Genomic DNA, 22603 nt, shown 5'->3' on the forward strand with positions numbered 1-22603 from the left:
GAAGAACGGGTTCACATTACCATGATTATCTAAACTTTTAATGAGCTCCATGAGTCCAGCAGGAGCAGCACTGTGTCACAAACCAGGTGTTGTCACCGATAGGGAGAGGGGGGGGGGTAGTTTTGTGTGGAGTAGTGCTGCAACTAATTATAACTTCTACTACTATACATCAGTCTGTAAAAACTGTTTGGATGGATACAAATTTGGTGTTTGAAATATCAAACGATTGTGAATTAAAGGACATTCTGGGATTAAAATTGATTGTTCTGTTCAACCATTTTCCCTTAACCAAATAATAATCTGTTGTTTCCTAAATTGAATTTGAAGATGACTCACTTAAACATCAACAGACTCTCACAATTGTTTCTCTTTTCTGTCATTCCTCTAAATAATTGATGTGTTTATTGTTAGGGGAGTTCCTGGTTTGATGGCTGATTTTTCTGTGGGGTCTTTTAAGTTGACTCACTGACTTGTTATTTATAGGTGTTAGGTTAGAGAGCTGTTATGGGGATATTATAGATTAGTCAAGTAGGACAGGTAGCTATGGTAACCTGTGCTCATAAAAGTAAAGCCCCCATAAGCAGACACAGAACTTACAGTTATATTACATGTGGGTCACTGTGTATTTCTGTAGAGTATCTGTGATATCTGGGCTAGTTTAAGGAGGCTACAGTGATAAACCAGGGCTCTACTGCCACACACACACACACACACACACACACACACAGTCCTGCTGAGTCGAGTTTTCCTATAAATACATTTTAGACTGATACAAACTTTTTTCTCTCCTCCCAGGTGAAGGTAGTTCGGTGGCCGACGTTCCGCCCTTTTTTCCCCTCTCTCTCCTTTTCTCTTGCTTTCTGTTCTTCATCCTCGTCACACTCTCCTCTCTCTCTCTCAAACACACACACACACACTCTCTGTCTCTGTGATGCCGGGCTGTGGGTGATTGTATACCCGTGACCAGACTGAAGCTGGGGAAGCTAAAGGTGGTGCGGCGGCAGCTGCTGCAAAGGTAAAAAAAACCCAAAAAAAACACATCAACATCACGGCTGATCAGTAACATAAAGTTTATTTTACACAATCTGAGTGCTTCTGTTAAGCATTTTAAAACCACTGTGATCATCATAAATGAGTGCTTGCTTTATAGGTTGCTGCGGAAACCGCCACAGTATGTATGTAGATAAATAGACGTCATGTTAGTGACACAGAAGTGTTTGGATCGACTTCATGTCACAAACCAAAACATATTTTCCCCTCAGGGTTTAATAAAGTTTATAAAAAATAAAAAATAAAAAAGATAGAAAGCATTTTATACTCGATGCTAGGGGGGTCTTACTTCTCAGATTGTTGGTGAGGTTTTAAAGATCTTATGCCACTTCCCCTTATTCATTATAGTTCAATCTGATTTCATGAGTTTTGAAGTAACAAAAAATGACTTAATGCAAAAGAAACATAAACTACAGTAGTGGTATCTCTTTCCAAATAAAGTCCTAGTTACTCTGGATCATCGACTTGCTTTGTACTCTTTCCTTGGAGAACTGCTCCTTTTGACGTAAGCCTGCTGACTGATTCTGCACAGATGGATGAGTCACAGTGTTTCCTTCTGCGCACACACACAGACGGCGTGCATCATCTGAAGAGAGCTATTTTCTTATTTTTGTGACTAACTGGTATAATTACTCTGATTTGAATATTATGAAACACAGTGGTACAGAAGGTTGATTCATCTAAAACCTTTGGGATTTGGAACAGAAAAAAAGTTATTCAACTTCTTAAGTTTTAGACCCCAATGAATCAGGCTCCTTCTAAAATCATTTGAGACGGTTGTTGCTGATTTTTTTAAATTTAAATCTCTTAAATATGATTGTGTTTTTGAAAAGAATAAAATGTATATTAGTTGTCAGTTTTTTCTCTGTGTCTGTAAATAACGTTGTTGGACTCTCTGTCTCTTGCGATTTTTTTATAGATTATTTTTTCATTTTTTTCTGTTCCAGATATGAACACCAGCCATTTGTCTCCTGCCTGGCCGGCCTCTACGGTTGCCAATGGAGACGATACCAAAGAGCCCGGGCTCAGCCAGGAGAGTGCTGCTGCAGCAGGGTAAACACACACACACACACACACACACACACACACACACACTTTCACACAAACAAAAAAAAACATCTACAGTTTAAGCAGTGAGTTGAGTTTGGTTAGTTGCTGATCTTGCACAGAGGATTGATTCCCTGGCCCGCTTTTCCTCTGTCCAGGCTGCTGACTCCGAAAGTCAGTTTGTCTCTTAAAGGAATCAGCAAATACGGTGAAACTCTGTCAGCTTGTCTCAAAATTTACTGCCTTCATATGCACTCTGTAATATGATTGACTTCGTCTCCTTTTACCACTTTGTGTAACATCAGCAAAAAAGCTTATTCTTACTTTAAACTCTTTGAACTAAAAGCTTTTTTTAAATTTAAGAATGACAAATTCTGACTCATAAACTTGTGTGTGTGTGTGTGTGTGTGTGTGTGTGTGTGTGTGTGTGTGTGTGTGTGTGTGTGTGTGTGTGTGTTGCAGGTGGAGTGTGGCAGTTTTGGCCTCCTGATCCTCACCTTCTTCCTAAGTTTTTTATTCCTCTATTTCTGGAGTGAAGCTCAGAATGACTACAATGACTTTGACTGGTGGGTGACACTCAGCACACACTTTCTTTCCATTTGGGCAAGGTTCAGGGTCGGGATTAGTCACCTAATTATTGACAATATGAAGCTTTATGACATTTATTAACAATAGGGCCAGACCGATGTGAGATTTTTGGGGGCAGATACCGATATCGATATTGGGGAGAGAAGAATCCGATACCAATATATCGGTCGATTTATTTATTTCTTGATCTATGTTCACTGTGTAGAGATAGATTTAGATACACGTTTATCCCTCAAAAGTAGCTCTCAAACATTTATGGAAAAGATAAACAGTATAATAAAGAGAAGATAGTCACTCAACTGGAAAGTAAATGTGCATTTACAGTATGTGCAAACTGCCAGTGTAACACAATGATAACTCACATAAAATGCTATTTGACGGGTGAATAAATCGAGTAATATCGGCACATATCTGCTATAAAATTAGCCGATACTGATTGTCACTGGATATGCTAATACCGGGCGATATTATCGGCTTGCTGATTTATCGGTCGGGCTCTAATTCACAACATAATGAACATTATATGTGACAGGTGTTGACTGTTTATATTTTGCTTCAGGTTTAACTTTGGGACTCTGGGGTTCTGGTTTCCCTGGTCTCTGGTCCTGCTGGTCATTGCTGCGGCTCTCTTCACATACATCGCCCTGCTATTGGTAAAACACTAATGTCACTTCAACCCTGTATTTAAATTACATATTTAAATTATTTCATAGAGACCATTTTAATATAAGAAAAGAAAAAGGAAGCTAAGAAAAAAAACATCTGTATTATACTCAGAGATGTGGTTTGATAATCTGCAGATTGGTAGCGGGAGCTCTGCGTACACACCCACTCAGACACACACACACACACACACACACACACACAGCTGTTCCTCCCCACTGGTAACGCTGATCTCCTCTCACCCCTGTTCACCTCTGTACTTCCTTCGATGACAGTACAGAGGTGGGATCACTTTGTCCCCCCAAACGCCCCCTAGTGAAGACGAGACATCACAAGGACATAAATATCAAAGCTCTAGCAGTCAGTCGGGCTGTATTAAGATCAAAGGTTGCCCGTTCTGATGTTTGCATGTTTGGACACTTTCCATCCCTGAACAGCTTCTGATGCGCTCCCTCGACCTCACAGCCACTAAATCAACCAAATATCTGCAGCAGGGGAACTTCATCTGCAGTCGCCCTGCTACACCGTTTGTTTGACCCTGTTCTCTTATAATCAGAGTAAATTACAAGAGTTTCATCAAGGACATGTGCAAATCAACCACACAGCCCCCCTGAGCACTTTGAGTGACATTTAGGAGTTTGTCCGCTTGGCTGAGGTGACGATAATTATGAAAGACTTATTATATAACACAGTCAAATTGACATGGATGAAGTGAAGGCTTTACTTCTCCTTGGAGAGAATGGGACATGTAACATCTTTGTTGTTTTAAAACATGCTGAAACTGTATGTTTTTGTTGGTTTTGGTCAACATTTTCTTTGCTTTTCTTGAATAAAGAAAGCTTCAGCATACCATGACACAGCATTTTAATGAATATATTGAAATTGTGTTCAGGTTTTGGCGGTGTGTCTGCTTACTGAGGGTCAGAGACTGTACCTTCACTGGAGCCACAAGGTACTTCAAACACACAGAGAACAAAAACAATAGAATAATTAACACCTAAACTACTGACAGACTGCTCTGTTCTTTACATTTGTGTGTAATAAACTGTCATAAGTTGCATATTTTTGGTTCTCTTGTGTTTCTGTCAGACCGGCATCGTGGTGACACTGGCGTTTTCCGTCATAGCCACCGCCGTCCTGTCTGACCTCTGGAGCAAAGAGTGGAAGACTCTCCTTCTCTCCCTGCAGGTGAGTGAGTCCTCAAACACAAGCCAATCAAAGAAGAGAATATAAGCTGTTTTATCACTTGAAAAATATTCTATTAAAGGCAGTGAAGAAAGTTAAAACCGTTGTCTTTGACTTTTATCATCAGGTCACAGCTCCGTTCCTCCATGTGGCTGCAGTCTCACTGATGGCGATCCTCTCCTGGCCAATAGCGTTGCACTTCTTCCGCATGAACAAGAGAGGTAAGCGAGCTAATGTGTGTTTTTTTAAGCTTAGATTTGAAGTGACTTTGGATCTCTATAAATGTGTAGTTACTGTAGAGCACTTTTGGATGTATTCAAACAAACATTTAATCAATTTATCCGTATAAAAGTGAAACAAGTGAGGCAATAGAAAATACTCCAACCTTCACCATCATAATAAAAGTTGGTTTATGCTTTGTCAGTTGTTGCTTGAAAGCTAACAAATTGAAAAAAGTACCTTCTTTGTTCTTTTCCAACGTGCACAGCCAACCTCTCAAGTGACATAACTGCAGAAACAGGAGGAAACAAAAGGCTTAAGGACCTTGGTGAAATGACATTTTGGCTGATTGCTGGCAAAATAGGAACGGTTTTGTTTTGCAATGAGCTGCCCCACCAGTTAGGAATTAAGCTTTACTTTCATTGAAAAGACCCCACAGCAGTGTGACGCACTTCTCGGGCAGGGATTTCACAGCTGTAGAGATTTCCTTCCATCCTTCTTTCTCTGTCTTCACTTCACCTTAACAGAAAATCAATGTCTCTTTTTTTTCCTAATTGATTTTGCTCTTGTCTCTTAGACTGTCTGATTCTTTGTCTTTAAGTTTTTTTTCTCTGGTCCTTCATCATCCTGACGTCCTGAATTAACAGCCCTGCCCCTTCTGCTGCCGTCTCGTTCTTTTTCCTCGCCTTTGGGTCACTTTGTCTGTCTTGCTTTGTGAAAAACTGCTTTTCCCCCCCCTCTGCACTGAATAGCTTTGACCTCTATGTCTCCCTGCGTCTCTCTTTTGGTCTCCATGGGTACTGTCCCCTGTTACCATGGTGATTCAGCGGGTAGAGTGATGCTGAGTCATGCCAGGGGTCTCTCCTGGCAGGAGACGAAGGAGAGAGAGAGAGAGAGACTTGCCAAAGAACAAGATGTAATATAGCTCCCCTCGATTTTTACCAGATTGAGTTGAACACCCTCCCAAGCCGAGATAGAAAGGGCTTTAAGTGGGTTTCTCTTGTAGCTTTATTGAATTCAGGCACTAGAGAGCGTACAGATTTGAGAGGAGAAGGATGCTGGATGAAGCTGTAAACAGACTTAAAGCTCACCTTACAAAAAAAACCAATTGCTGCAACCTGTTGAGATTTCCAACCAAGAAGGGCTCAATTGTAGAGAGCTGTCTCCCCCCCCTCCTCCCTAGACTCGATGCTCACACAGGTCACCATGTGGTGGACTCTGAAGCTTCAGTGTTTATCCAGCTCTGCATGGGTCTGTAAACCTTTCTGTGTTCTAACCTCTCTCCATTTTTCAAAAGCATCTCCAATATTGATCCTAGTTTGAGCACGTTTCTGCTCGTGGAGCTTATTAGAAACATGCAGAGGCTTTTTAGGTCGGGTACAATCACTTCTATCTGAACCACTTCTCTTGCCCGCTTCCATCGCTGCAACACCTGTTGACCTGATAACTGCTCTCATATCTGACAAACTGAGGGGCGTCCATAACGGCCGTGTGGGGGGGTTGTCTTACCGCCCACACGGCGCCTACCTTCTCTGGTCCAAACAAATCCAGAGCATTCAGGAGCAGAATCTAAAGTTAGAAGGAGGACATACTGGCTGCTGCATTGTTGTCAGAGAAGCCAGCACTTCAACATGTTTCCTTAATGTCTGATCATATAGTAAGATACCTTTATCATTTCATTAGTAGATCATTTACAGATTTGTCCTTAAACTTTGTGTATTTGGAAAACTTACTGAGGTTGAGATGTATCTTACTGGAGTGAATTGAGACCAACAAACATTTGCATGAGGACAATCAGTAAAAAAAAATAAGTGAACACAATAATCAAACAAGTAATAAAGAAAGTAATGATTTTTTAAAAGGTTTAACTATCAAGATAATACTGATACTTTCATTCAAGATGATACCCTTTAAGAAGTTGGCTCATCACTGTTGGGAGGCAGATCTCCTTCCTAACCAGACTGCAGTGTTTCTGAATGTCGACCATATGGCTGCTATTCTGCACCAGACCGCCATCTTGATCCTATCAGGAAAGATTTACTGAATTTAATCCTGATTAGCTTCCAATTTCTGCAGGAGCACTCTCCTCAAACAATCAATTGTTTGGTTTTTTTGGATGGTTTATTGTATCGTTTGTGTGTGCTTGTGTTGTTATTTTTGGACAGAGGTCTTTAAGATTATGAAATTATAAACGTTCTTTTTCATTGCAGCCTATTTTTTTCACCAACAAATGTTTTATATGCTCGGAGTAAAAATCAGCATCAAAGTGTAATCACAGACATTTGGTTTAATACATGGATGTTGATATTGGTTGTTTTTTTGCGAAAAATAAAAAGCACATAATAAATGAACAGTGTGATGAATCCATCCACAAGGAGCCACCTTGAGAGCGACCAAAGATATTTACATTTATCAGCAGAAAGTTTCAGTTCAGATTGTATAAGGCCATGTTTTTCTATCTCTATACACACCTGTATCTTTGTGTTGTTGTTGTGTGTTCTTCAGTGCGTCAGGTGGCAGTGCTGGGTCTCTTCCTCTCCGTGCTCTTCTCTCTCTATCTGGTCCCTCTGGGAATGTATTCACCCTGCATTAAAGAAGCAGGAACGCTGGGACCTGCCCCGAGACTCATCGGACACAGAGGAGCCCCGATGGTGAGAAATGACCTGAACTGTGATGGTTGGGATAAGGATCTTAAGAGAAGGCACAGCTTAATTCATCCAAAGGGAAATGAGCGTGAATCAGAACTTTACATGCGAGCAGTAGAAAAGGAAAGCAGTCTGCATCACTCAGGACCCTTCACACCCCCCTTCACCTCTCATTTCAGCTGCTCCCCTCAGGCAGTCGTTTTAGAGTACCACTGGTGAAAAAGAAAACTTACAGAAACTCTTTTATTCCCACTGCAATACACATTTTAAACCAGGCTAAATAAGAAATGTTTTTTAAATGCTGTGCATGTGTTTTTAACTATTTAGGGTACTTTTAGCTATTTATGACCTAATGTGAGTGTTAGTGTGAATGTTTATATGTTTTCATGTTGAGCCTCAACAAAAGGTCATTTTCTGTCACAATGTGATAGACAATAAAGAATTGAGAACAAGAACAAAGAACAAACACATCATGCCAATAAATGTGCAAGAAACAAATCTGTTTTATAGAAAAAAAGAACCCTAACTTACATTGTTAATTAAGTGTGTGTGTGTGTGTGTGTGTGTAGCTTGCTCCAGAGAATACAGTAATGTCGTTTGAGAAGGCCTTGGAAGCGGGAGGAGAAGGACTGGAGACTGACGTCACAATCAGGTATTTTTTGCCCCCGCCTGTGTGTCTGTCTAGACATTTATTTTTAAATCTTCTCAGGTGGGTTTGTGCTTATTCTACACACATGCATCATGCGTCATTCATCTCATTTCTGTGTGGGTATTTTATCTGTAACAACACTGTTATCACGACAGAGGCCATTGCAGCCTATTCATTCTTCTCTCAGCTGCAAACATGATAAGTAAATTCTAACTGCTTCGTCTGGTCTTCATTATTTGCAGCGATATGAGTTTACATATCGATCATCAGTGTAGAAGTGTGCATACTTTGTAAACACAGCAATGCAGGAGCAACAGCAAACATCCCTTTATAAGCTACGGGGCGGCAGTATCTCAGTCTGCAGGGACTTGGGTTGGGAACCGGAGGGTCGCCGGCTCAAGTCCCGGTGCGGCCCAAACATGGAAGTTGGTCTGGTAGCTGGAGAGGTGCCAGATCACCTCCTGAGCACCGCCGAGGTGCCCCTGAGCAAGGCACTGAACCCCCTCCCCACCATCAGCTCAGGAGCGCCTGCTGTGGGCCGCTCCGTCACTCTGACATCTCTCCATCAGTGCATGTCCATAGGATCCTGTTTCTGCATGTGTGTGTGTGTTCATGACTTACAGAGTGTAAAAACTGAAATTTCCCCTTGCAGGGATCAATAAAAGTAAAATCTCTTAATCTTAATCTTAAAATCTTCTTGATTATTTGAATAAACTGTTTAAACGCTCAGACACTTTTGTTGAGGTGACGTAACAGATCACAACGTGTTCGCCCGCTCGCTGCCCTCTGATCAGCAGAGGAGCCGTTCAAAAGTGCACTGATGCTGCGTCTGTGCCTTGATGTTAATTGCACAGATCAGATGCTAGCATGCTACCCTCAGCGCTAAGGTGATTACCGCCCTGCTAATCCAGTTAACTGTTAGCCCTTCCCATTAGCCCACGACTGGTGGGTTAGCACACTATCGTGCAGCCTGAAAGCAGGATTAGCGGCACTGCATGACTCAGCGTCAGCCAGTTATCTTGACCTGTGTGTGTGTGTGTGTGTGTGTGTGTGTGTGTGTGTGTGTGTGTGTGTGTGTGTGTGTGTGTGTGTGTGTGTGTGTGTGTGTGTGTGTGTGTGTGTGTGTGTGTGTGTGTGTGTGTGTGTGTGTGTGTGTGTGTGTGTGTGTGTGTGTGTGGTTTGCATGGATGATTATTGCTACTTGGCACTTTCTGTGTAATTAAACTGCCAAAGGTTTTGAGAGGCGATCTATTATACTTTGTTTATGAGCATAAACATAACTGATAACACTCCTCGTGTGATTAATGGAGATGAGCGACTCGGTGACTTTGCTTGTGTTTGTGTTCATGAAGGACAAAGATGTCTTTATGACAGCCAGACTTGGATAGATTACAGGTGTTTTTTGCTCCGGAGAATTAAAAGCTTACGGATGGCTTTAATCATCCTCCTTCTCTATTCTTTCCGGATTTTCTTTTCTCCTACACTTTCATTCATATTTCCTTCTTAATCTAAAGTTTGTGTCATATTTCCCTCCTTCTTCCTCTCTTCGTCACTCTATTAATATTTGCATCCCTCTCTGTAGTTATGATGGCGTTCCCTTCCTGATGCATGACTCCACTCTGAGGAGAACCACTAACGTTGCGGAGGTTTTCCCGAACCGGACTGACCTTGATGCCTCCATGTTCACCTGGGCAGAGCTGCAGCAGCTCAACGCTGGCAGCTGGTTCTTATCGGTGAGACCAACAACATGCAAATAAAATAAATATTAAATCTACATTTTATGACATGACATCTTATGAATTCTCAGAATGACTTTGAGTCTTTTTTTCTGACATCACTCGGCTTTCAGAGGGATCCCTTTGGTACAGTTTCGTCCCTGCCTGAGGCAGACTGCTCCCGGGCCCAGAATCAGTCCATTCCCTCGTTGGCACAGTTCCTTGAAGTGGCGTCCAGTAGTGGCAGACTGGTGCTGTTTGACCTGCGCAGACCGCCGCAGGGACATCCCTACAGTCAATCATTCATTAACACGACTCTGCAGGTGGTGCAGGCCCACATCAACTCATCACAGGTGACTGTTCAGTGTTTTCTGTCTCGCACTTAAAATGACAGCTGACATATATTGTACTCTATTATATATTTGTGGGGTTGTTTTTAAAACATATAGTATTAAAACTCTACTCTATAAACAATAGCATATATTTTATTAAGTCTAGACAATCAACATTTTTACAATCTTCATAATCTGAAAAGAGAAGATCTTTGTTTTAAAACTTTAGGGTTAATCTTCTTCTATTATTTATATGTCAAATAAAGTAAAGTTTCAGATAGTAGGGCTCCTGATGCGTTGATGTCTCACTCCTTCAGATTTAATTTGACTACAGAAACATGTCAAATGCTCCTCTCTTAATGTCCATCAGAATTACACAGTGGACTTTTTCTGCTCACAAGGGATCTTATTAATTTATTTAGCCAGGTAGAGATCTTTTTCCAACGGTGATTTGGTGAAGATTAGCCTCCACACAAAGTTTCTACAACAAAAACAAACTCATACACTTCATATAGAAATCACTGTGTTTTGTGTATGCACTCTTCTTTGGAGGGAATTGTCTGTTGGAAAGATTCAGGGCTGTGAAAATGAATTTCCCCAATGTGGACAATAAAGTCTAAAGTCTAAAGAAAGCCAGGATTCAAGACTTTTCACTAAGGATTTGCATTTGATTTTCTCTTCTGCAAACAAAGCCGGTTTAACCGCAAGAGCGTCATTCAATGCAGCTAAAAATAAGAAAACTTTTTTTTTTTATATTCACACTTGCTCACTTCTTGCTCATAGATGAGAGAAATGTAGGCAGTGGTATGACAAGAAAGCATCTCTTTAACACAAGGACTCTTAGGTGTATAATAATCAGAGTTTAATCTGTTGTGTTTAAACAAATAATGGTCTACTGAAGTTTTTGTCTAAATCTAAACACGTAGTTTTACTTGTTTAATTTACACTATTTGTAAGTAGTGAAAGCACGAGTTGTGCATTTTTGTTGGTTGATGTTAAATAGGATGTGGTCATTGAGTGTGTGTGTGTGTGTGTTGTGTTTGTGTTTAGGTGCTGTGGCTGCCGTCTGAGGACAGGGAGCTGGTGCGGGCGATGGACCCGGAGCTGCAGCAGACATCTGGAGAGAAGGCGTCCATCCAGGAACTGACTGATGACCACATCACCAGACTGAACCTGCACTACAGCACCATGTCACAACAACAGATCAGGTACACACACACACACCGAGGAAACTTTTACCCTTGTGTGAGCTCATTAATAATCTAAATATGTTTTCCTTTTTGAACTGCTTTAATAAGGGGTCATGTCGGCTGCAAGAGGACACTTTATTAAAGGCTTGATATGTGATTTTTTGATCCAGCAGATGTCGCCCTTGAGCACCAGCATGAAACCAAAACAACTCGCGCTGCATTGTTGTGTTAGCATGCTAATGCTAGCGATCTTTATTATGCTCGTATCTTCACACTGCATGTAAATTTACCTGAAATGAGCGTGATCTAGAAACACAGTTAAGCAGTGAGTACAGTATGTTATTCTTCTTTTCTCTAGTCCCTCAATTAAACAACTTTTATACTCGAGGGGAGGAGTCAGCCGGCCGTCCGGGCGATGTAAACAAAGTGAAGATAGGACTCTGAAAACTCTGAAAACATCACAGACAGTGGGACTCGGGTGTTACACCCATTGTAGACAGTCATGACTCACAGAGTTATTTTCAGAGGATATACTTGATTTATATTATATTTAAGTGTGAAAAATCACATAGAAAACCTTTAAGTATATGTGGCTCTTCCTGCACCCAAATGTACCTACAGGTATAATAAAGTAACCTGAAGCTAATCAACACAGTGCCTAATAGCGCTGGGACGATGTTCTGATCACTATTCTTGGTGGCCCATTCGATTTATATTGGGATTGTAAAGTATTGCGATCCGACTGGTTAAAAATCTTTATGCCATGAACACCAGTGATCGTGCCTGTACACGTGTGAAGTTATGTAACTCTGGGTACAGATGGCCGCCACATCCTCGGCGACTCCATCTCGTTGCTTGTACAGCCGCAGGGAAATGAGGGGAGGAAAAAGAGAGAGAGGGAGTCAAAGGGCGGGCAGGTGAGGCGTTCACTGCAGGAGTGGGGAGGAGAAAAAGAGGACTGACTGGAAGAAAAAAACAGAAACAGCGGGGAAGGTAAAGACGGCTTGCCTTGGACACAGGAGTTTTAATCTAAAGGAGGTGGTTAATAAACGAGAGGATGAGAGAGGCCGATAAGTGGGAGCACAGAAACGAGTGGGTGAAGCTGTGGGAGAACAATCTGGAAAGATGGTTGAGTGACTCACATTGACGGTTTTAAACACGACAGTTTCTGAAATAGTTCCCCTTGTTGCTGATGATCTATCCTCACTGTAACATCTCAATATCAGCTTTATGCTTCTGTGTTTGTCATCAGCTGGAGCGCCTGTTGTGATGAATCATATCGTTGCATGGTGAGCTAACCGTCATCTCAAAGTTGGGCCCATGAGACTTCATAAGCACCGGGCTTGTGTGATTTTATATAACCCGAGCATTAAAGGGAATCGGTCATACTTCACATAGTTATTTATATAGTGCGACTGTACATTGATTCACTGATTACTGGAACAGAAAAAAGGTCTCATCTGGCCGTTATCAAGAACATTTGGTACATCCAAACCATGCTTGGGCTTGCTTGCTTGAACACAAACAGCCACATTTGTTTTTACCTCAATTCGGCCCAACATGATTTTTTCTTGTGCCAGCACCCCTTAGTAAAATTTCTGCACAATATCTGGTGAGCCGATGTGAGAAAGCATCAGGAAATATTCAGGAAAATTCCCCAAAAGCAAGCGGTGTGTGACCACCACTATCTTAAAAAACTGCTTCCCCCCTTTTCTGCTTTCAAGTATGTTCAATCCAATCCAATCCACTTTATTTATATAGCACAAGTTTAAACAAACACAAGGTTTCCAAAGTGCTGCACAAGAGAGTAAAATAGAGATAACAAATAAATAAAAATATATAAAAATATGCATGTGTACACATAAAACACATAAAATCATGTTCTTCTCTGTTCTTTTGTTAAACTGTAAATACATCCAGTTACACATGGCATTCATTTAAAGGCAACAAAATTGTCATCTTGGCTTCAGACTCTGCAGCCTTTCTGCTACCTTAGTGTGTCCTTTTTTTACTTCCTGTCCTGGCCCTTGAGACTTTCCACCTGCCCAGTCCAAAAGGTAAAACTTTCCCCTGTGAGGGACATGTGTGAACAAGAAACTCAGGAAGATTTTAGGGGCAGGCTGCATGAACATTTCTAGACATTTTCAGGAGTGAATGTAATAAAACAGTTTTTGTAAAACAGAATGTCTCAAGCAAGTCACACCAGAAATTGAAACATTAAAAATAGGATTGCAGTGATTAAGCTAGATTTCTATCTGTGTCAATACCGACAGTGCTTTACGCAGATCTGCCATGATATAACTGATCCATAGTCAGTTCTGTTACTTTGTCCATGTCATGTTAAATGTAATATATCAGTTATCAGGTGGATTGGTATGAAATGGGATCTCAGTTGAATTGTCATTATCATTGGGGAAAAAGGATCATTGCATATTTAAATTAAAGTAAAACAGTTTTATTGGTGTCCGTATTGCTCACTGCTGCAGCTTTAAAAAGTGTGTTTTCTTCTGGGTTTATTATCGACAGGTGAAAAGGAATGCAGCTTGTTCTCATCTCTTCTCAAACTTTTCAACAAGATGATATAATACCGAGAGAACGAGCCCTTTTGACCCGTTCCTCCGTTAGAGGTCACAGCCCAGAACAATAACTGGATTATACAACTCCTCCAGATTACACAACTCCAGGTTGTGTAACTTGCCAAAGAATAGTTTCCTCTCAGTGCTGACCTCTGCAGATGATCATTAGACTATCAAAGGAGGCTTTCATCTCCACAGACAGACAGGGATACAGACAGATACCTGAGTGTGTGTGAGTGTGTGTGTGTGTGTCCTCCATCCTTTTATCTCTTTCAAATCCAAACCCTGCTTCTCTCCCTGTACGGTCTTTCTTTACCTCCTCTCATCGACCTTGCTTCATTATTTTTTTCTTCTTGTCGTCACCAACTTCATATTTCCTGTCCTCCTCCCACCTCTTTTTTATCCTTTCTTCACTTTACTCTCCAATCCTCTCTTCCTACATGTTAATACTTTTACTTCCCCTTCCTCTAAAGTAAAATAAAAAAAGATCTATCTCCTTTTTCTTCTTCTTCTTTTTCTTCTTCTTCTTCCTTTCCTTTCAAATGTATTATAACTGACTTAAAAAGGGGTAAACGACAGGGATTGATGTTTTTTTCTGAAGTCACTTCTAGCAAAGGGTTACAAAAGTCATGGACGTGTCCCCCCGTGTTTGTGGTCATTTCAGGACATCTGAGAGATTTCTGAAAAGCTCAGAAGGTCAAACACTATTACCGTATTTTGTGCTGCTGTTTAAGTCCTGCAGCTCTGACTCCCTCCGGCTCGCCGTCCTCTGAGACATTAATATATCTAACAAACTGCCGCCTGTTGACACTCAGCGGCCATGTTCGTTTGTTCTATAACAAGGTTATAAATGTCAACTCTGTGGTCACTGCAGGTGAACATCATTATTTATTTCTTCAGCTTTATATCTGCTATAGTGGTGAGATACAGGGCTGTTGTATTTTTCAATCTTGGAAACATGAAATAATGTCATTTGGGTTTTTTTTGTGGCTTTTTGTGGTTAAATTGATTTGGTATTTTGTGCTTTTTATGAGCGTACAGGGAGTTGAGTCACTGAGTCTGAGTGATGGCTTACTAAGGTGATTCTTCAGTGTCTTCTTTTTAAAGGTTACATGCTTTTTCTTCTCTCTCCTCCCCTCTCTCTTTACAGTAAGTACCAGTCAGTGAACATCAGTACCAACCTGTTTGTGATCAGCCAGCCGTGGCTCTACACTCTGGCCTGGTGTGCAGGAGCTCAATCTGTAACCACCAACTCCATCCACATCTTATCCAACATCAAGCAGCCGCTCTTCCTCATGGTGAGCAGACGTGTCTCTTCCACTCTGTTTTTTAATTATAGTCACCACTAATGGAAAGTAATTGAATATCATGGGAGCTGATTTTGCGCTCCAGTTGAGGATTATTTTCTCTGATGTGCTCCCTGCATGGACCAAAACTGTAAAATCTTAAAGTTAAAACTGGCATGCCTTTTATTTGAAGGACTGTCTCAACACTCAGGAGGTAATTGCATGATGTCTGAGTACATGTTGTGAATACAGTAGCACATTTATATTTTAGAGCTCCTCTGTTCTGAGGCAGGTGGGAGGTTCTGTATCAGTCTGAACATCACTTCAGCAGGTGTTGTGGGTGTTTGAAGAGTGAGTCTGTGACCTTTTTATGTTACATAAACCGGCTCTCTCGCCACCCACATGTCTGTGTTAATTCACTTTGATTACATTTTTTGATATTGAGTGCTCAAGTTCAAGCCAAATACTCTGTGGTGATTGGATTAGGTAATGATATTCAAGTTCACACTCTGGTTCTTTCTCTGCAAACTGAGGAGTGTTTAGTTCAGCACACTTAATCAACTCTTCTCTCTCTTCTCTCTCTCTCTCTCTCTGTATCTCTCCAGACTCCAGAGGAATATACGCTAATGTGGATTCTGACTGATGCTGTGTCTGCCTTCCTCATTATCACAGTTTTCATATTCCACTGGTGCGTACTCACACACACACACACACACACACACACACACACACACACACACACTGCTCTCATAATTATCCTCCCCTTCTTATCCTTACATCTGGTGTTGGGGTGGAGAAGCGGTGCTTAGCAGAGTCATTTGGCTGCTGATGAGGTTTTATTAATAAAATGTGATCAGATATTTTCCCTGTGGTCATATCAAGTAAAAAAAAAGAGTCAAGAATATGTTTTTGATCTGTGTGAGGAGAGATGTTGCAGACATGAGAAAACACTAATATGAGCTGTAGGAGAGAGTGTGTGTGCTATTTACACTATGTTCTGTGCTGCTCTGATCTCCCTCTCTGTGTGTGTGTGTGTGCGTGTGCGTGTGTGCGTGTGTGCGTGTGTGCGTGTGTGCGTGTGTGTGTGTGTGTGTGTGTGTCACAGGTGGAGAGAGAGAGGCCTGCCCTTCTGGTCCGGCAGCCGTCAGACTCACGAGAACGGACCCTACAGCAAGTTCAGGACGGGTATGAGAACATTTTATTTCATCTCACTTTTTGTTGATTTTCGGTTTGTTTTTTTAAAAACTTTAAGCCTCGTCTCTGTCCCGCCTTAAATCAGCTGAGTGAACTGTGAGTGGGTTTCTTTACTGACGGGGTCCTCAGGCAGACTTTAGGATATCTCTGTAGAAAAAAGCTTCTGTCATTTAAATACCAAAACAACAAATTATTATATTTTTTTAAAACGAGATAAGGGCCATCATAGAAAGACTTATTTTTATATAATTCAGTAAAGATACTAAACACTCACAGATTTGTTTTCACCATTAAATTTGCTTCACCATCTTGGGATGTTCCTCTAGGTGACTAATATCCACGTCGGTTAAACGGAAATTTAAATTCAGACTATCCAACTAGTTTAAACGTAAGAACAAACTTAGAAAACAGTGCAAATTGAGCACAACTTATTAGGAATTGTCTGCGGGTAATCAATGTTATTTGGTTTGCCCAGTGTGGCTAACGTTAGCAATGCTAACACCGCCAGCCTTCAGTCCTCCTTGCAGGTTGAAAAGTAGACACACATTGCTCCGGTGGATATGTCAGTGTAACCTGACAGACTACAAACATTTTTATCTCCACAAAGTACTGCCTGACACGCTGCCCCGTACAAGAGAGTATCCGTTTATTTGCTTGTTTTCACCCAAGCAGCAAAGGAGAGGAGAAGGCCCTTTAACCGGGTCGACAGCTAGTCTTAAGGCATTAGCCCCAGCTTGTGGAGGGGCGCTGTGCTACAGTCTGAGTCCAGCATTTGACCAGCATTGTAGGCCAACATATAAAGTATTAATAATTGGTTTAACTGAGAAGTAATTTTGTTAATGGCTAGTGAGGTAGAAGACGTTTAACCGTTTAGTCAGCTAGCTGCCACATCCCAAGACCATCACTTTATGATTATTATTTTTGCATGCAGTGAATTCCTGCTGTGTGTGTTTGCATGTCTGTGTTTGTTTGTGTGTGTGTGTGTGTGTGTGTGTGTGTGTGTGTGTGTGTTTGTTAGACTCTGCAGAGGTGATCTTTGTTTGCTGGAGCCCGCTCCAATCTGAACCCCCTGCCGGAGGCTTCGTCTCTCTCTCCCCCGTCTTCGACCCGTGACACCCTGCATGTCAGCCCTGCATGAAACCTTCAGAAACCCTGTAGGAACCCTGAGTCTGTTAGAACTGTGCACACTTCTATTGGGTTAGGGGGTATTTGTAAAATAGTTTAGTTTGCAAAACCATAATACAACTAATACTGAAATTGTACAGATGTGGATGGGATGATGACGTGTTGTACATTATATGTCTTAAAGTTGAAGTGGATCAACTTTGCATTTGAGAAATTAGAGCAAAACTCTTGAGACGGACAACCCATACAAGCAGCTGAATACTGCTGCTAGATAGTGACCCCTAGTGGTGACATGAGCTGATTACATGAAAAGCAGATGGATTTATAAATGGTTGTTCTTTATATCAAATCTTCATGAGTTTCAGATACATCAAGATTAAATGACCTTCTGGTACCATAGCGTAGCCTTTTATTTTGGATAAATATCTCCAAAGAAATGTTCTTAAGACCTCGCTTGGACATGAATTGAAGGACCTACAGGTTGTAAACACAACTGTTGTTTCTCTGTGTTTAATGTCATGTAAACACTAAAATCTAAAACAGTATGTGTGTCCTTTCATAATGTATTGAGCTCAACAGTTTGAACGTTGCTCTCTTTTTAAAATCTCTTAAATATCTAAAAAAAAAGTTGTATTAATCTTTAATTTAAATGTTTAAATGTTCTTGCACACCTGCATGTATTTAACTGGTGCACCACCTCATATTTGTTTCTCACACCTCCCTTCCTTTATCCTATCTCCTCGAGCACTTTGATTTTTAAATATGACAGAATCAACTCCGATCTGTTTGCCTTTTGCAGAGCTGAGCGACGTGTGGTCCATCTCCAGCGTCAACGTCAGACCCGACCTGCGGAGTACACCCAGTTCACCCAGCGCCCCTCATCTGCCCACCATCACAGAGGAGTGACTGGGAGAAATGGAGAGAGAGAGAGAGAGAGAGAGAGAGAGAGAGAGAGGTACAGAAGATGAGAGTTAATAAAGTTCTTAGGGAGAGAAAAAGAGCGTTAAAGTCGGCTGGAAAATCTGTTTTAATCAAAAGTATTTTTCAGTTATGATGAATATTTCTGACTAAAAAACCAAACAGGGAAAGGGATCAGGAAAGACGGCAAACTCTCTCTGCTTTCCTCTCCTCTCTCATCCTTTCATGGATTTTGGGCCGACCGCCCGCAGGAACAGAACTGCTGAGCTAAACCTCATCCACTGATCAGAGCAGAGAGCCTCCGTGGACTCCAGCCGAGCATTACCAGAGTTCATTTCCCTTCCTGCAATCTCATCGGTGTCACGATAAAAAATCCTGGAAAAGTGCAGCGTTAACGCTCACCCAGAGGCTGACATGCTTTTAGAACATCATTTTCATTCAAACTTCACCAGCCGAGATGTTAAGGAAACTAAACCTCACTAAAGAAAAGGAGAAACAATAAATATATTCTTCTGTAGTAGATCATTAGCCGCTGTTACTCTTCCTGTCTCGTGTTTCTCGTTGATAAAAACCAAATGAGTCAGAGAGAGAGAGAGAGAGCGAGAGAGAGAGAGAGAGCGGCAGAGTGGAGGGGAACCTGGAGCAGGAGAAGTGTGGACGAAGATAAAAATGGACTCTTGAGAATCTTCTGTGGGAGCTTTTTTTTTCATTTTCTAGCTGTAAATATATCAGGAGCCTCAGACCAAACTTTCAACGATATTTTCTATTTTACTCTGTGTCTGTGGCTTGTTGGACGCGGTGTTGGACTGACAGAATGAATGTAAACTGAGAGGGTATTGTTAGTTATTATTTATGTTTTGTACTAAAGTGAATGTATTATCAAGCTGGGGCCGTGTTTCTGATAAAAGCATGTGAGGAATGTTCTGGCTGGAAGTCGTTTTCAGTCTGGCTGAAGGTTTGTGCCAAATGTAGAATTAGCTGCTGTGAAAACATAAAGATGCTTTTGAGAAATCAGACCGTGTGCGCTTTATGATGCGGTGAATACAGCGTCTGCTTTTTCCTTAAATATATACGCACACAGTACTTTCCAAAAGTACGATTATAAAGTCCATCTGAGTTAATTTTTTTTCTCACCTAAACTGATTTAAGATCTGAAATCCAGAGATTCCTGTCCGGACATTTCAGGTGTTAAATCTCTGAGTTTAGATGCCTTGACTTCCTGAAGAGGTTTAGCTGCACAGTGATAGAAATAAAGCCGGACCTGTTGCAGGAAGTGCAATTAAAAAGGCTACGTTTGAATGTTTTCAATAAGAAACAATTTATTTATGCAACACAGTTCATGTACATTAATTTTGTTTGGAGACATAGCAATAGTTTCCGACAGATCTCCTTTAATTCACATCTTTGCAGATTACATGTGAGAGGTGTAACAGCTCAGAGTGGGCGGCTCGTTACATTAAAGGTGCAGTCTGAAGCGCTGTCAACATGGCACAACAAACTAGTCTTCTAAGTTTAGCTTTTGTCTGAATGTGTGTCCTGTACCACCTGTCAGCCTCATGCTGGACTCACACAGACCTGGTTTTGGTTCGACTGACTGAGGTGGCGCCGACACGTTTAGGAAGATTCATTTTTTTAGCATTTATTTCAACTTAAAAACATCAAGGCAACACAAGGCTTCCGGCTGACATCGTGTGTACTCCACGCCTCACTGCTGATGTGAGACATAAATACAACATTTATGAAATGATCTAAAATTAGAGTTCAGTAGATACCGTGCAGATTCACCTGCAGCTGCCACATAGAAACTTAATGTACTGTCTGGTATCGTTAGTTAAAGCGTCTTTGTTTACCTGTTGAGAATATCAGCTACAGCTATCACTCCCTGCACAGCCATATTTATTCTATTGAATATGTTTTATACTGTTATAGTTTGAAGTGAGCGAGTCAGCTTACGATGCAGCGCTGCTTGGATTTTCTTTGGAGATGCATTTAAGGCCGAGCATGTTTTTTAATTTATTCTTTGTTTTCTTTAGAAGAGGATTTCCTTAAAGTGATTCTCCACCAAATATCTCTCTTGATGCCAGACCATCAGATGACTTAAATGTGTCACAAGTTTTTCTGACATTCATTGAAACTTAATTTCATAAAACAGCAATCTAGAGGTTAAAGAAACATGTTTGATAATTAGAGTAGAACAGCATTTTGTTTGTAAATAAGAAACATGTGCGGTGAATCTTCGACTGCCTTTTTTTTTCCTTGCACCAAATTTGGGATTTCCTTGAATTATGCAGAAAAATGCACTTAAAATGTCCTACTTCCACCCTGATTTAAGATGATTAAACAGCATTACACAGGAGATTTATTAATGTAATATCTAAAGACGTTTTGACTTCTTTACACTGCTCTCACATGACCCTTGCATGCTGCTCTGCACGTCGTTTTAGTAAACCTAAAGAAGTCATTAAGACGAATAAGAGGGAACAGATGTTAATGACAACAAATACAGAGTCAGGCCCACAGGCTGGTTTATGAGGTATAGACGTTTTCTAAATTATTTTATTGAAGCATTTCCATTTTTTACTGCAACTTCTCTCTGATTGTACCTGCTGTTGTTATTAAAACATTGAAAACAGTTCACTTATTATTGGTCACACTGTCCGGGATGGTTTTCTGGGTCTTAAAACACATGATTCTTTCTTTCTGTTTTTTCTGTTCTTATTAGTTGTTTTTTGGGAAGCAGAGATTGTGTGGAGAAATGTCAGATGTTTTGCAAAGATTGAATAAATCAGACGTGTTATCAGAGAAGGTGATGATTTATCAGGAGAACCAGACCGGAACAAACTACCTTTTCTATTTTTTTATTATCACCTGAAATTATTTCAAATTTAAAATCTATATATTTAAAACCTTTATGCCAAGTCATAAACATTTATGAATGACAAAGCAAAGCAGGAAAGAATTTAAGTTTTTGCTTGTTTTGGGACTGAAACAATTTAAATATCAAACATTAAAATGATTTTTCCTGCTGTGAACTAAATGTTTCCTCTCTACTATAAAACTACATTTTATTAATATTAAAAGCATAAGATAGCCAAGTCTTTATGTACATGTTTACTGCTGATAGAATAGCTTTCTCACAGTGATAATAAACTGACTTAATGTACTTACACAAAGTATCACAGTCTGGCCTTTAAACACAAAAAAACACAATTCCTACTTTCATCCTCACACTGCCAATGAATATAAATATTCAGCTTTGAAACCTGTCAGCTAGTTGTTTGTTCACAACACGATGCTGTGACCATGAAATGAAAGAGGCTATTGGATGTTAACTAATGTGAAAACTAACTGAGATAAACATCTGAAGGTGCTGGATAAAAGAAAAACTTCTAAACCTTCACAATAAAAGCCTTTAAAAAAACTCTTTACTTGACCCAATATCAACATGAAAATATTGTTGTCTTCTGAATGTAGTGGAAAATTAGTGTGCATGTATTTAGTCATTGAAATCAGTCAGGTCCAAACTAATTTAATTCCTTTTTTTTTTTTTTTTTACAAAAGTACAAGCAGAGGTTACACAGACTTTGAAAACACCACAAGAAGTCAACATGATTGAGGAAATAATAAATCCCACTTAAAAAAATCAACACACAACAGGAAACAGAAGTTTACTTTAGTCCACAAGAGGGAAAAGGTATGAAATGGATAGATTGGCACTGTTAAATTAAATGTGTAATGGTCATACAAACAAAACCAGAGCAGGTTAATGGATGAAGCGATGTCATATCTACAGGTCGACGTACTGTACAGATTATATGTATCATCTTTATTCACTCAGACGAGGCAGGATTCAGAGTTTCACCACAACAACAACAGAACAAACAAAATAAATAAAACAGAATCTGGAGAAGATCTGACCGCCATGTTTTTCTCTCTTCTTGACGGCTGAAGTTTGAGGCTTCCCTTCCATATCAGAACATTTTATATGTAAAGTAAAAGTTCTTTAAAAAGCTAAACAAGCTTAATTTGCTGTAAGGCTGATGAGTCTCTGGATTGATTTGTAGGCTGTGTGATTATCTGTGATCCTCGGGTTGAAGCATAAAACTCTCAGGTCGAAGCTGCTCGTTTAGAAACACAAAGTTAGAAATCAAGTAGATCTCAAACCTTTTCCTTTAAACACTTTGAAACAGTCTTCTTTCAAAGCCTTTTTAAAACAAACTA

General features: G+C 40.4%; 1 protein-coding gene across 1 annotated transcript; it reads left to right on the forward strand.

The window, feature by feature from the left end:
* Nucleotides 1-932: 932 nt before the first annotated feature.
* Nucleotides 933-21015, forward strand: gdpd4a (glycerophosphodiester phosphodiesterase domain containing 4a; the record flags this gene model as incomplete). Its single annotated transcript, XM_061045789.1, has 16 exons — nucleotides 933-1015; nucleotides 1998-2103; nucleotides 2560-2663; nucleotides 3245-3338; nucleotides 4241-4300; nucleotides 4438-4536; nucleotides 4661-4754; nucleotides 7258-7403; nucleotides 7967-8049; nucleotides 9629-9779; nucleotides 9896-10114; nucleotides 11144-11301; nucleotides 15010-15157; nucleotides 15751-15833; nucleotides 16251-16330; nucleotides 18264-21015. Coding segments are annotated over 16 exons (1815 nt in total), but the record flags the coding sequence as incomplete, so codon positions are not given.
* Between the last annotated feature and the right edge of the window lie 1588 nt (nucleotides 21016-22603).

The sequence above is a fragment of the Labrus mixtus genome, chromosome 9 (genome assembly GCF_963584025.1).
Source record: "Labrus mixtus chromosome 9, fLabMix1.1, whole genome shotgun sequence".
NCBI classification, from domain to species: Eukaryota; Metazoa; Chordata; class Actinopteri; order Labriformes; family Labridae; genus Labrus; species Labrus mixtus.